At 43.8% G+C, this 15,878-nt stretch overlaps 1 protein-coding gene across 3 annotated transcripts in view; it reads left to right on the top strand.

Annotated features, from left to right (window-relative positions):
* The window catches only part of TDRD5 (tudor domain containing 5), a 120,867-nt gene that overhangs the window by 64,265 nt on the left and 40,724 nt on the right, over positions 1 to 15,878 (top strand). For all 3 annotated transcript variants that reach the window (XM_033916886.1, XM_033916885.1, XM_033916888.1), the window contains exon 8: positions 11,236 to 11,420. In XM_033916886.1, coding sequence (XP_033772777.1) covers positions 11,236 to 11,420 — 185 coding nt within the window. The remainder of the gene's footprint in view (positions 1 to 11,235; positions 11,421 to 15,878) is intronic.

Here is a 15,878-nt window from a genome sequence, read left to right as displayed (position 1 = left end):
AGCTTGTAAGGCACACAATTGTTTGTCAGCTCGGACAGCTTTTTCATTAGATAAACGTTCAGTAGAAGCTAAATTTTCACCCAGAAAGACATAAGCAGCAGTTACGTCCGCTAATTCAGCTTGCAACCTAGACAAAACCTCAGCGTGTTTTTTCCCCTCTTTTTCATGATCTTTCTGACAAGTAGATAAAGAGAGCTGTAAATCAGCCTTCTGAGCTCTTACATTATTAAGTTGAGTTACCAAAGATGAACACTTCACACAAGAAATATTCACTGGTCTTTTTTTATGACTTTCAAGTTCAGCATTCAACTCAGAACATTGATGTCGTAACTCAGACATCACCTGATCATAATCGGAATGTTGATCTTCACAATTAGAAGCTAACAGTTCAAGAGAATCATTACGAGTCCGTTCTGCCTGCAAAGAATTTTTACAATCCTCTAATTGCTCATATAAATCACTCTGAAGCTGACGTTGTTGAGATAAACTAGCAGAGACAGAAGTTTTAAAAGCAAACAACGCACAGATGAGCTCTGAATAGTGTTCTCCTGTAGGTTTCGTCCTAGCCTGAAGAAGACGCTATAACACAGAACAATAAGCCTGATGAGATTCCTCTATTTCAGAATGCAATAAGAGAACCAGGTCAGAAAAATACACTTCAGAGTCTGGCTGTTTTAACACTTGCACAACTAATTTCTGAAAAACGTCTTTTTCAAGAGCATGCCACGAAATTTGAGTCTCAGTGTCAACAGACATGGCTATGGTCGTAAAATAGATACCTAAATATCCCGGACGAGCCCCCAAATCTGTAGTAAGATTTATGGTAGATACTGTTAAGTTTGTCTAGGGAAAACCATAAACTCTTATCCAGGTCCAAATAGCATGGTCTATTTATACGACACAAAACCCAGGCTAATGAGAAATATCTTTATTATGAAAATAGAAAAATATAATTCACAAGCCAGCTGTAAAATCTAAATATTGTTCACAAAATATCAGATTACACAAATGAAACGCAGTACATAATTATCAAAATCTAATTGTTAGACAATTAAGTAATTCTACTTGTTAAACAAACACTAAACAATTCCTTATAATAATCCCTGATTAGCAAATGATTATATTATCACCAATGGAACTTTTCAACCCTTATCCTTTATCACAAATGATCCTTATCTAACCCAGCTGATAAGAGTGTAAATTCCGTATTCTCACCTTAGGATCAGCCGCTCAGGCGAAATTAGGTGGAAGGGAAAATTTCTTGTTAGCTTTGGAAGACGTCAGGAATCCTGTTGTTAAAGGTACACGTGTTGACAATCCTTGATGAGGCTATAAATCATCTGCAAACAAGTCCCGTTCCGTGCTGAGTTCAGAGCCGTTTTAAAAGTCCGAATTTCTCTCTTTTAGGCAGAGAGTCACCCGAGGTAACTTACAGGTCTAATTATTAAAAGAAAAAGTTTACATATAGAACATCTGTGAGAAGATCTGAGCTTCCCCGCACCTTATCACAGACTAACTAATTAATTAATTAGCCGTCTTTCTTGTATCTCATCAGATGACCTCCTCGGACCAATCCAGAAACAGACTTGGATGAATAGCCTTTCTGTGGAAAGTATCATATAGGCTGGTAGACCCAGGGCCGTTAGACAGATAAGAACAGAATAATTTCTTCAAGACTCACACCGTCCCATTATGAAGACACAGATGAATGTCCTTGAATAGTATAACATTCTGGTACATACCCATAATGCATCAGGCAGAAACAGCAAAGCTGTGTACTTCTTTCTCCTTGCAATTCATGCTGGAAAAATCTCTTGTTCAGCAGAAAGATTTCTTGAGAATGGTTCAGGCTTTGATGACATCAGAGAGGCCTAACCCACAGGTGTGAATACGGAAATATCCCTACAAAGCACAGCTGAAGGTGAAATGAGGAGGTTAAGGCAAGAAACTTAGAAGCATTAGTGTCAGTAAGATTGTCAGGGTGAAAGTTAAAATTCTGAAGAATGAGTGAGGGAGAAGATCATCCAAGGAAGACTGAAAACCAGGAGTCAAATTCAGTGAGAAAGGAGGAAGGGGACATGTTGGGGAGGGACAATAAATATAGAAACAGACGGCAGATAAGGGCCACGGCCCTAATAGTCTGCCCACGCTAATGACCCTCCCCTACCTTTGCCTTGTGAATAGAACCCATGTGCCGATCCCATTTGGCCTTAAAATCAGGCACGCTGCTGGTCTCAATCACCTGCAGTGGAAGACTATTCCAGCGATTAACCACCCTTTCAGTGAAAAAGAATTTCCTGGTGTCACTTCGTAGTTTCCCGCCCCTGATTTTCCACGGATGACCTCTTGTTGCTGTGGGTCCCTTGAAAAAGAAGATATCTTCCTCCGCTTCGATGCGGCCCGTGAGATACTTGAACGTCTCGATCATGTCCCCCCTCTCTCTGCGCTCCTCGAGCGAGTATAGCTGTAGTTTGTCTAATCGTTCTTCGTACAGGAGATCCTTAAGTCCCGAGACCATCCAGGTGGCCATTCTCTGAACCGACTCCAGTCTCAGCACATCCTTGCGATAATGTGGCCTCCAGAATTGCACACAGTATTCCAGGTGGGGCCTCACCATGGATCTATACAAAGGCATAATGACTTCCGGCTTACGGCTGACGAAACCCCTGCGTATGCAACCTATGATCTATCTTGCCTTGGATGAGGCCTGCTCCACCTGACTGGCAGCCTTCATGTCCTCACTGACGATCACCCCCAAGTCTCGTTCTGCTACCGTTCTTGCTAGAATCTCACCATTGAGGGTATAAGTCTTGCATGGATTATGGTTGCCTAGGTGCATAACCTTGCATTTTTTGGCATTGAAGCTAAGTTGCCAGGTCCTAGACCAGAGCTCTAGTAGGAGTAGGTCGTGCATCATGTTGTCGGGCATTGAATCTTAGTCCATTGTGCATTTGCCTACTACATTACTTAGTTTGGCGTCATCGGCGAATAATGTTATTTTACCTCGAAGGCCTTCTGCCAAGTCTCTTATAAAGATTTTGAATAGGATCGGGCCCAAGACCGAGCCCTGTAGCACTCCACTGATCACCTCCGTCATTTCGGAGGGGGTCCCGTTCACCACTACCCTTTGAAGCCTACCTCCAAGCCATTTTCCAACTCATTTCGTCAATGTGTCATCTAATCCTATAGAACTCATCTTGCTCAGCAACCTGCGGTGTGGCACGCTATTGAATGCTTTGCTAAAGTCCAGGTACATGATGTCCAGGGACTCCCCAACATCCAGCTTCCCCGTCACCTAGTCAAAGAAGCTGATCAGGTTGGATTGGCATGATCTCCCCTTAGTAAATCCATGTTGATGGGGGTCCCGTAGATTCTCCTCATCCAGGATCTTATCCAATTGGTGTTTGATTAGCGTTTCCATTAGTTTGCTCACTATCGATGTTAGACTCACTGGTCTGTAGTTTGCAGTCTCCATCTTTGAGCCTTTCTTGTGGAGTGGAATGACGTTAGCCGTCCTCCAGTCCAACGGGACGCTGCCTGTACTAAGGGAGAGGTTGAAGAGCGCTGACAGTGGCTCTGCCAAGACCTCACTCAACTCCCTAAGCACCCTGGGGTGTAGATTGTCAGGCCCCATTGCCTTGTTAATCTTGAGCTTTGACAGTTCGCTGTAAACACTGCTGGGCGTAAACTCGAAGTTACTAAACGGGTCAACTGAGTCAGCCCTTTCTGTAGCTGAGGGCCAAGCCCCAGCGCTTCACAGGTGAAGACTGAGCAGAAGTATTCATTTAATAGCTGGGCTTTTTCGGAATCCTTTTCCACATAGTCTCCGTCTGGTTTCCTAAGACGTACAATCCCGCCTGAGTTTTTACTTCTGTCACTGATATACCTGAAGAAGAATTTATCTCTCTTCTGGATATTCCTTGCCAGAGACTCCTTCATGTGGAATTTAGCCTCTGACTGCTGTTTTGACGGCTTTTGACCTGGTCAGGTAGTCTGCTCTAGTGTCTTGTTTCCCCGATTGTTTGTAAGAAATGAATGCTTTTTTCTTCTCCTTGATGAGGTCTGAGATCTCCACAGTGAACCACTGCGGCTTGTTGTTCCTTCGCTGTTTACTTACTAATTTAACATAGCGGTTTGTCTCTTCCTGTATGGTGGCTTTCAAAGTCGACCACATTTCTTCCACGCTATCGGTTTCCGCTTGGCTTTGTAGCGCCTGGTGAACAAAGGAACCCATGTCTTGGAAGTTTGTGTCCCTGAATTTGAGGACCTTGGTCATCGTGGTAGATTTAGTGAAACCTTTCCTAAGATTGAACCATACCATGTTGTCACTGGAGGCCAATGTTTCGCCCACCGAGACCTCTGTGACACATTCTCCATTGGTAAGTAATAGGTCAAGTATTGCCTGATCCCTTGTTGGGTCCAACACCAGTTGCCTGAGACCAACTCCCTTCATAGAGTTTAATAGCCTCCTGCTGCTGCCAGAAGCAGAGGTGAGTGTATCCCAATCCACATCAGGCATGTTGAAGTCACCTAACAATACTATATCCCCATGCAAGGTGATATTTTCTATATCTCTGATTATTTCCATATCCAGGTCATCCTGCTGTCTTGGGGGTCTATAAATTACGCCAAGATACAAGCATTTATCCTTCCCTCTGGCCAAATTAACCCAAAGGAGTGTACTGGACATCTGAGATTCTTGTGACCTTAATGTCATCTTTAGTATATAATGCTACACCTCCTCCCAATCTGCCCTCTCTGTCCCAGCGAAGCAAGTTGTAACCTGGTATGACCATGTCCTACCCGTGGGAGTCTGTGAGCCAGGTCTCAGATATTGCCACCACATCCAGGTCGGCATTCCTTATTTCTGTTTCCAATTCCAGGATCTTGTTTCCCAAACTGTGTGCGTTGACGTACATAGCCCTCTATGTTGTATTTTTGTTATGTCTCAGTGGGGATATTCCTGCTTGAGCTACTTGAACACCTTTAGCATTATTTGCGTTATTTGTGTTCCCCCCTAGACCCAGAACTACAATGAGTATTCCCCAAAGACCCAGAATTACAATGTGGCCCATACTTATGAAGTGCAACTACCCCCGACTCGAAAGTGTGTGTACTCGCCCCTGACCCAGACCCAGAATTTTGGTGACTACTTACCTCATCCTCAAAAAAGTATTGGCAGTTTAGTTCACCAGGTTTGTGTATGTGCCCTCCCCCGACTTACCTAGTTTAAAGCCCTGTGAAGTAGGTGGGCTAGACGGTGTCCAAGGACATTCTTCCCTCTTCTGGTCAGGTGTAGCCCGTCGTGTCCCTGTAGTCCTTGCAAAGCTTCTCCATGGTGCAGGAACCCGAAGTTCATCTCCTTGCACCATCCTCCTCGCAGCCAGTCGTTCGCCCTCTGTATTCGATCATCTCTGGCTCGGCCCTTACCCCTCACTGGGAGAATCGAGGAGAAGACCACCTGCGCATCCATCTTCCTCAGCTTTTCCCCCAGGGCCCTGAAGTCTTCAGGTATGCTGTCCGGGGTGCTCCTGGCGATGTCGTTGGTTCCAACATGGATTAGAATCATGGGGAAGTGGTCTCGGGGCTTGATGAGTCTGTCAAAGCAAGCGGTTACATCCCGGATCCTGGCCTCTGGCAAACAGCAGACCTCTCTTGATTGTAGGTCTGATCTGCAAATTGGTCCCTCGGTGCCCCTCAGCAGCGAATCCCGGATGACCACTCTGCGCTTCTTAAGGGTGGGCCGTACTGTTGATTCCGGAGCTGGAACCGTCTGCTGGACAACTTCTTGTACCTCGTTCTCAGGACCTTCCTGTAGCAGCTGATATCTGTTCCTCAGGGCGATTTGTGGTGTCGATGTAGAGCTGCCCTGTATGTGAGTAAAAGAGACAGAGTTAGGTCCTCTGCGTTTTCCTGTGGAGGAAGTCACTAGCTGCCAGGAGTCATCGTCTCCAGCCACTTCCTGCATTCCGGCGGTTTGTCCCAAGTTAGCAGGTTTGGATGCTTTGGGTGTTCCCAAGGTGGTCTTGTCAGGTTCTTATTCAGCGATCTGAGACAGCTCCTGGATGACGCCATCAATGAAGGTCTCGTCATCTTGGATGCTCCTTAAGCGCTGAACCTCCTCTCTCAGGCTCCTCAGCTCCAGCAAAAGGCTTTCGTCCAGCTGGTCCATTACTTCTGTTTGCGTTGAGACTGTAGACATCTTTGAGGGGATGGCCTCGGTCTGTACAGAGACCTCTGTCCTCCGTCCTGGTTCCCCTTCCATATGTACTCGGACCTTAGCCATCCCCTGGGTACTCTCGGTGACTGAACTGCCCGTTTTGATTGAAGTCTTGCTGCTTCTAGTCCTACCTGCCATTTACAAAGGTTTATTACTATTATTATTGAATTAATTAATTATTTATTTATTTATTTTTTTTTTTTAAAGATATTTGCTATGGTGGGGGCTATTAGGTGTTGGTCAGTAAGTGTTGAGGGAGGGATAGAGGTAGTTAGTTATTTCTTGGTCTGAGGGATAGGGTAGTTAGTTAACAGTTAGTTGATTGTCAGTTAAGTTTGCCTGCTATCCGAAGAGGTAGAGTGAACTTTAGAGCTCAGCAAGTAGTGGAAATTTAAATATCATGTACCAGCTGATTGGGCGGGTCCAGCAGTCAATGAGTTGTTCTTTTTGCGTTCACAAATTATTTTGACCCTCTAATCTACAACTAATTTTTCTTACCCTTTGGTCAGGATTTTTGGAATCCCAGTCCCTTTGGGAATTATTGTGCTACATCCCACAGGTTCTTAGCTGGTCTGGTAGGGATGCTAAGGAAGGAGAAATTGTGTTACCTGATAATTTTCTTTCCTGTATTCCCACCAGATCGGTCTAGGAACTTACCTTAGTTAATTATTAGTAGACATGCTTCAGTTTCTAGAATGTTCTCCTTTCAAAGTACTTCTACTTTGCATTTCCTGCAGGGAAGGTAGAAGTTGCCACGGGGTTCCCGCAGAGAAGGAAGAAGTTGACATGGGCCATGTAGCCAAACTTCTGGTGATCCAGAATGAGGCTTGGAACACTCATAAGAACATAAGAAGTTGCCTCCACTGGGTCAGACCGAGGTCCATCTCGCCCAGCGGTCTGCTCCCGCGGCGGCCCATCAGGTCCGCGACCTGTGAAGTGGTTTCTGCCTATTTCTATAAACTACCTCTAGTTATATCTGTACCCCTCTATCTCCTTATCCTCCAGGAACCTATCCAAACCCTCCTTGAACCCCTGTACAGAGTTTTGGCCTATCACATTCTCTGGAAGCGCGTTCCATGTGTCCACCACCCTCTGGGTAAAAAAGAACTTCCTAGCATTTGTTTTAAACCTGTCCCCTTTCAGTTTCTCTGAGTGACCCCTAGTGCTTGTGGCTCCCCACAGTTTGAAAAATCTGTCCTTATTCACTTTCTCTATGCCCTTAAGGATTTTGAAGGTTTCTATCATGTCCCCTCTAAGTCTCCTCTTCTCCAGGGAGAACAGCCCCAGCATTTTTAACCTGTCAGCGTATGAAAAATTTTCCATACCATTTATTAGTTTAGTCGCCCTCCTCTGCACTCCCTCGAGTATCGCCATGTCCTTCTTGAGGTATGGTGACCAGTATTGAACACAGTACTCCAGGTGCGGGCGCACCATTGCGCGATACAGCGGCATGATGACTTCCTTCGTCCTGGTTGTAATACCTTTTTTGATGATGCCCAGCATTCTGTTTGCTTTCTTTGAGGCTGTCGCACATTGCGCCGATGGTTTCAGTGATGTGTCGACCATCACCCCCAGGTCCCTTACAAGGTTACTCACCCCTAGCAGTGTTCCCCCCATTTTGTAGCTGAACATCGGGTTCTTTTTCCCTACATGCATGACCTTGCATTTTTCTACGTTAAAACTCATTTGCCACTTTTTTGCCCAGTCTTCCAGTTTCGTTAGGTCCCTTTGCAGGTCTTCACAGTCTTCCGTGTTTCTAACCCTGCTGCAGAGTTTGGTGTCATCAGCAAATTTGATAACCTCACATTTTGTCCCTGCCTCCAGATCGTTAATAAATATGTTGAACAGTAGAGGTCCCAGCACTGACCCCTGTGGAACTCCGCTCGTGACCCATTGCCAGTCAGAGTATTGGCCTTTTACTCCAACCCTCTGCTTCCTGCCTGCCAACCAGTGTTTGATCCATCGGTAGATATACAGCTTTTTAAGTAGCCGTTCATGAGGTACCTTGTCGAAGGCTTTTTGGAAGTCAAGGTAAATGATGTCTATGGATTCCCCCTTATCCATCTGGCTGTTTATTCCCTCAAAGAAGTACAGCAAGTTCGTGAGGCATGACCTTCCCTTGCAGAAGCCATGTTGGCTCGCCTTCAGTTGTCCATTGTTTTCTATGTATTCGCATATTGCGTCCTTTACCATTGCTTCCATCATCTTCCCTGGAACCGAGGTCAAGCTCACAGGCCTGTAGTTTCCCGGGTTACCCCTTGATCCCTTCTTAAAGATGGGCGTGACATTCGCTATTTTCCAGTCCTCTGGGATCTCTCCTGTTTTTAGGGAGAGGTTACATATTTGGCGAAGTGTCTCTGCTATTTCGTTTCTCAGTTCTTTTAGTACCCTTGGGTGGATGCCGTCCGGGCCTGGTGATTTGTCGCTCTTTAGTCTGTCTATCTGTCTGAGGACATCCTCTTTGCTCACCTCTAGTTTTACCAGCCTTTCATCTTGTTCTCCGTTTATAATCTCCTCGGGTTCCGGAATATTGGTTGTGTCCTCTCTGGTGAAGACTGACGAGAAGAATTTGTTTAACCTGTCAGCTATCTCTTTTTCCTCCTGTATCGCTCCTTTCCTGTCTCCGTAGTTAGTTGACTCTATTCAACTCATTAGTTGAATAGTGAATACTATCCAAAAAAACTACAGTAGGTTGTTGGCGTTGAGAGAAAACAGAGGGCTAAGAGCAAGCAAATAATAGCGTTGACTCTTATGGGTACAGGTGGGGATGGGGAAGAATAATTGTGGGGATGGAATGAATCTTAGCAAGTAAGGGCTAGATTCCATTGGGGATGAGTGAAATTTCTGTTCTGTGTAATATCTAGTGGGAACATGAATACCATTGCTTGGTTATTTGAAATACTGTGCGTTTTAAGGAAACATAATTCCCTTAAGGGCGAATCACTACCTTCCCTGTCTTCCATCCACTGGTCAACGGACATAACCCACAGTTTCTAGACTGGTCTGATAGAACAAAAGGAAAGAAAATTACTAGATAAGACATTTCTTAAGTCCTGACTTCAGATGTTGTTTCAGATCAATTATATCCCACTTTACCAGAGGACAATTAAGGACCTGGAGCAGTGGATCAAGTTGGACCATTCTTGGATGGATAGGGCAGTGTGTATCAAAATATTACCAGTTATCTATATTTATACAATACCCTACCAATTAAAGTATGACTGGGCTATTTTTAAGAAATTACAAAAAGCTGTTTTACATTTGGAAAGGGTGCTGTGCAAAGTGGTGTTTTTGCTTAAGTCCACAGGGTGAATTTTCACAGGTACTTTGAAGCTACTGAGCACTGGCATGATGGGAGATTGAGCATAAAGAGTGGCCTCTAATCAAGCAACAGAAAGAAAGGGTGGCACCTCTATGAGAGAGGCTATAGATCCTTGCAAGGCTGAGTGGCCTCTAATCAAGCAACAGAAAGAAAGGGTGGCACCTCTATGAGAGAGGCTATAGATCCTTGCAAGGCTGGCTCAGCCATTCAACATACTTAGGGGCAGTGGCAGAAGAGCCCTCCCTTGCTTTCTCACTGCTGGGGCTGCAGCTTTTGCTGTGCTTCTACAAAAACTGAGATATATGTATCAGGGAGGATTCATCGCAGGACATTTCACTGCGGATGTGATTAATTGTCTCCTTCCAGTAGCAGTGATGAATCGTCCTAGAACCGAAAGCAAAGGGTTTTTTGTTGTTTTCAATTTTGTGCTTGCTTTAGGATTATTTCACCTCCCCCCTCTTCTGTCAGTTACTTTCATAAGCAGAGTATGTTCTTTTTATCACAATTGCTTCCAATTTGTAACGAAAGATACTTATCAGACCACAGCAGGCTGAGAAAAAGAGAAGTTAAGGTGCTGCTCTCTTGACAAGTTTTCACCTGTGAGTGTTATTGCCTTTTTTTTTAATGAAATTGCTTGATTTTAACTCCCTCACTAAAAAAATTGCTTTCTGAAAGTGAATTAAGAGGGGGAGAAAAAGCACTTCTGGTGGGGGTGCTCAAGAGAGAAGTACTATATCACAGATGAATTTGCCCTCCCCCCCAGGGGGAATAAAAGTGACTTGTCCTAAGATCCCACACAGATTTGCTAGCAGAAATGAGCCTTATATTTATAATGCGGAATGGGATGATTAACCATGGACAATTCAGACCTGAAACGGCCATGCTGAACTGGCCACGAAGAAACAGCCGTAATGAATTGTCCTAGACCCATATATATATATAATATGTCCTGCCTCACAACTCTAATGTTAGAGGATAGAGCGTTTTCAGAAAACTAAGACACCTTATATCAAATTATTGAAGCATCGGAAACATCAGAATATGTTTTTAGAACCTGAATTTAAAGGATTATCTGGTATTGTTATTTCTGATAGCAGGATCTTTGGGTATATGAAAGGTTATCTGTATGCCTTAACACTGATATCTAAGGTTGCAGGGGGGGGCAAGGAAAGGGGAGGATGAAATTAATGTGCAATAACAATTCTTACTGAAAGACTCCAGTTTTGATTTATTGATCTGTTGAGGGGGTAATGTCTGAAGAATGTCATAGAAATTAAGACAGGGAGTGGGTTGGATGATTCTCAGGATTTTTTTTTGTTTAGATATAAGCAATGTTTCTGGTTCAATGTACTGTACTTGAAATATAATAAATTGATATAAACCTCCATTTATTACATATGGAAAAGGAGATTGGGGACAGGGAGAGATTGATGGTTTGCTATAAAAGTGTTATACAAATTATTTGTTGCTGTGTTTGTATTGTCTTTATTGATATTCAATTTAAAAAATGTTTAAACATAAACCTCCATTTAGTAGGGCATTTTTCAAAATGGGGTTTCTTCAGATAAATACACATTTTCTTATTTTGAAAATTCTTCACAGACATTTTAAGACTTCTCATTATATTTATGTCAACAATGTAGCTAATGAATTATTTTTATTTCTCTGCTGATTTCTTTGCCTTATATTTTAGGTCAGAAAGAGAACAAGGAATCTGTGAAGCACAAGGATTTGCTTCCTGCAGAAATGCTCTTCTCTAACTTCCGGTTCTCCAACTGGGAATATCCCCTTCAGAACCTTGAAAAGAAAGAACCAAAAGGGCATAATCTGATTACTGATAGTTGTAATGTACAGGTAGTCACAAAGGAGCAGCAGTGGGTGAGCTTCTTTTGAATATAAGGGCTAGAGAAAACTACTAATGTAGGCCTTGAGTAGGAGTGGAAAGGTGTCAAGATTAATTTCATCATCCATTTTCTTGCTGTCTACATATTGTATAACCCAAATTATACAGTAATCAAGTTTCAAGTTTATTGAGATTTTGATTTAAACGCAATATCAAATATTTTCAATGCGTATAACAAAAAATAATTTGGGGAAATAAAACCATTTGAACAATAATCATACAAACATATCCATAGATGTTTAAAAATACATAAGGAATACAAGGATAAACTACATTTGTTTAAAATAAAAAAAAACAAAAGAAAAAACATTTAGGGAAGAACAACATTAGGAAGGGTAAAAAAAAAACAAAAAAACAAACATTGATTTTTTTGAAACTTGGTCTAAAATACATATTTAAAAGAAAGCTTAATCTAAGAGTTAGTAGGAGGATCATAAAAAGAGAAAAAATTATCTAATCTAAGATTCATTTGCATCTTTATAAAGATAGCTTTTTAAATTACTTTAAAATTTCTCTAAAGAGGTTTCGGCGCGTAAAGAGATTGGAAGTTTGTTCCAGATCTGAGGTCCCAAAATAGAAAAGGTTGTAGTTCTTCTAGTGTGTAATTGTAAGAATAGATTATAACTTTATTGAGTACAGGGGTCCAAACAGTCCTGCAAAAAATAGTAACAGTGCCTTTTATGAGCTGGGGTAACATCAGTACAGTAATTAGTAAGGAGAAAAGATAAGACATTTGTGGAGGGGAGGAAAGTTTGCAACTTAATCCTCAAACCAAAAACTATTCCACAACAAACAAAAATTGGTAAAAACACCACCAACCACAAATTGTGGAATTAACTACTGGTATCCACTGAATGAAATTTAAATTACTCATACAATGGATGTAAAGACCTCAGAAGTTTGGAAGCATGCCTCTATTAGTGTCACCGGGGCTTCTTGTTGCCACTGACACAGACTCACTGGCCCAAGACCTTCAAAACTTCATTTTCTTAATATCTCAATGTGATGGTGAAGTTCCTGTCCCAGGCCAGCAGAGGGAGCCTGAGCAGTGGTGTGTGGAGCTCATCTGCATAACATTCTCCAAAGACTGCTGGGAGCTGTCCAATCACCATGAGAGAACAGTAAAGCTGAAAAGGATAGGTCCTAAGCAGAGAAAATCAAGAGCTCCTTCAGGAACCAGGCGACCCTCGGGAGGAGGAATGCTAGCTTCAGCCTAACTCCCGGTAAGTCCAACACTGGCCAGTGCTAACAGGTGGCTTGGCACAGCAGAGAGAGAGAAAGAAACCCTATCCTGTGATGAAGCCTACCTGGTAGAGTTCGGAGGGACTGGAGAGCCCTTAAGCTTGACAACCAGTAGCAGGTCCAATGAGAGAGCATCTGAGGAATCTGGAGAGTCCTCAGAGAGAGGGAACCTAAGATGCCAGCAACCAGAGAGACCATTAGTAGCCCAGAGCGAGAGCCTACCTATTAGAACTTGGAGGAACTGGAGAGCCCTCAAGCTTGACAAGCAGGGGAGGGCCAGTGAAAGGGCATCTGAGTGACATGGAGAGTGCCTGAGGGACCAGGGAGAGTCCCCAGTGGAATGCCTGAAGGACTGGAGAGAGTCCTCAGGGAGTGACCGGTGATCAGATGGTCGGTGGAGAGACCAGTGTACTGGTGAAGTTTGGGCTGACAGTGGCTGGTGGAGAGACCAGTGGTGACTAGTGGAGGAATTTGCGGGACCAGCTGGAGTCAAGAGACCAGCAACCAGAAAGGATTGGTAGTGTCCATGACCAGTGGGGACCCGAGAGGCTGGAAACCAGAGTGACCGGTAGGACCCAGAGTGAGTGACCAGAGGGACTGGCTACTAGAATGTACAGAGATTTGGTAGTGACCATAATGAGTGGCCAGTGGTAACTAGAGGGACCTTCAAAAGCAGGAACTATCTTTGGATGTCCAAGAGACCAGGGAGGTCAGGTGAGAAAGGAGGACACAAAGAAAGAAGATCAGGAGCACCTGGAAGTGGAGAGGTGAAGAGCAATGATTGCTTGGCCTGTTCACACTCGGTTAATTCCTTGGGCTGGCAATCTGTGACTTGCAACCGACTGACTGGCTCTGGGTTGGGAGCCGGTGTGTACTCTGAGGCTGGTGCTCCCACTGCTTCTGGAGGCAGCAGACTGCTCATGCCGGAGAAGTTAAAAAGGAAAGGAGGCAAGGGAGGGGCGCCACTCACCCTTACTACACCACTGCTCTGCCGGACTCAATCCTGTCCCCCTCCAAAATTACTGGAGACTGGAATCAACCTTTTTCCCCCCTTTTTTTTGGGGGGAAAAGGATACCTCAGTTTTTATATTTGAGTAAATATGGCATGAAGGAAATGACGGTTTTGGAGGTTTTTGACTAATAATTAAAGTGAGTCTGTGTCATCAGCAGCAAGAGGTCCTGGTCCTGATACCATATCTGGTTCCTTTTCTATTGTACGCCTATGGCTATGAAACAACTTGAATCTCGGAGAGAGTGAGAGCCAGAAGGCCTTGAGCATGCGCAGATGCTCAAGGCCCAGGCAAGAGGCAGGATCTTTGTTCACTGGGACCGGCACATCCTGTGGGTTAGTGCTGCGTGCCGATGCCAGATGGGGTAAAGGCTTCTGATTGGGCGGGCGGGGGATACCGGTTTGCACAGGGGGGCATTCATGGGCAGGGGGAGCGATTCTGGTTCTCGGGGGGGGGGGGGGGGTGCTTGCAAATCGAGTCAATGCTCAGTTTGCGAGTCATCATTTGCGAGAATGTTTTGCTCGCCTTGCAAATCACTTTCAAACCGAGGTTTGACTGTAGTTTATTCCAGGCATGTGGAGCAACTGGATGAAAGGAATGAAATCTGGAATTTGCAGTGGAGAAAGGTACAGCTAAGAGGAGAGATATTGGTTCTAGAATGTTGCATGAATAAAACCTAGGCTTCAGAGTGTCTCTCTCTTTATATTTTAAGTTTTTAGTTCTATTTAATTTAATTTTGTTGGTTTCTACTTTATTTTGTTCCTTTCATCTACCTTATTCATAGTTTTACAGGGTTCTGTACTTTTTTTCTTTTAATTTTCACTCAGGTAAGTCAGAAAACATTTTGAATAGGAGGAGTTTGACAGTTATAGAATCACAGCATAACTGTCTACTAACCTAAAGGCCCTTCCTACCTGCGTGTGGTGACTGGAGATCGCTGCGGGGAGATTGTTGCTAGAGGCGGGACCAGTGGAGGCATGGTTGATCACTGCTGGTGGTTGCCTAGGATGGGGTGGCGTCTGCTCTCTCATTGGGGAGGAGCTGGTGGTGTCTCCGGATTTGTGGAGTGAGACCATGCCGTGGACTCCTCCTCCCAGATGTCCGATGGAGGCAGAGTGCTGTATTCTTCGAGAGCTGCCCAGTCTATGAATTATTTTAAATTTTATTCCATTGTTTTTACCCCCTATTCTTTTTATTTTATTAACTGAATTCTATAACGGTTCCTCCCTTCTATTCCTTTTTGCATATTACTTTAATTCATTTAGATGCTCCTATTTGTAAAGTTAGGAATTTCTATGAAATATTCTACATGCTTCTCTCCTCTTCACTCCTTCCTGCCCTCCATAGTCCTCCCTACTCTCTTCTAACCCCTTCCTCTGTAATGTCATCTAGAGCTTGTATAGGTATGTGCGATGCACAAATGGAAGGAAGAAAATTAATAAATAAATATTGAGGGGCAGAAAAATGGACACGCTTGTAGGTTAGTAATACGAGGTTGCGGACAGAGGAGACTGGAACGATGACAGTATTATTTACAGAGACACAGAGTGGAGTGTTTAGGAGGTAAGAGGAGCAGCTCAGTCTTGGATATGTTTAGTTTCAGATGATGGCAGGACATCCAGGAAGCAATGTCGGCCTAATAGGATGAGACTTTTTCTTGGACTTTAGGTGAAATTTTGCATACAGAGAGGTAGATCTGGGAGTCATCAGCATATCAGTAATACTAGAAGTCATGGGACGAAATCAGGGCATCGAGGAAGGAAGTGTAGAGAGCGAAAAGAAAAGGTCTTAAGACAGAACTCTGGGGTACGCCAACTGCTAGTAGAATAGCAGTAGAGGAGGACCCACCGATTCATACACCAAATATGCAATGGGAGAGGTAGGAGGCAAACCAGGAGAGGACTTCTTCGTGGAATCCAAGCGAGGACAGCATATCAAGGAGTAAACAGCAATTAATAGTGTCAAAGACAGCAAACAAGTCAAGAAGGATGAGGATCAAGAAAAGACCCTTAGATTTGGACAGGAACAGGTCACGGCAGATTTTTGAGGGTAGCCTCTGTGAGTGTAGGGGTCAGAAGCCTGATTTTAGAGGATCAAGAGTGTTATGAAAGTTGTGTCTAGACCAGGGGTCAGCAACCTTTTTAAAGCAAAGAGCCATTTTATCCTAAATGTTTGACCCAA

Source organism: Geotrypetes seraphini, chromosome 12, assembly GCF_902459505.1.
Source record: "Geotrypetes seraphini chromosome 12, aGeoSer1.1, whole genome shotgun sequence".
In the NCBI taxonomy this organism is placed as follows: Eukaryota; Metazoa; Chordata; class Amphibia; order Gymnophiona; family Dermophiidae; genus Geotrypetes; species Geotrypetes seraphini.
The sequence above is the reverse complement of the archived record's forward strand: the minus strand, read 5'-3'. Positions and strand labels throughout refer to the sequence as shown.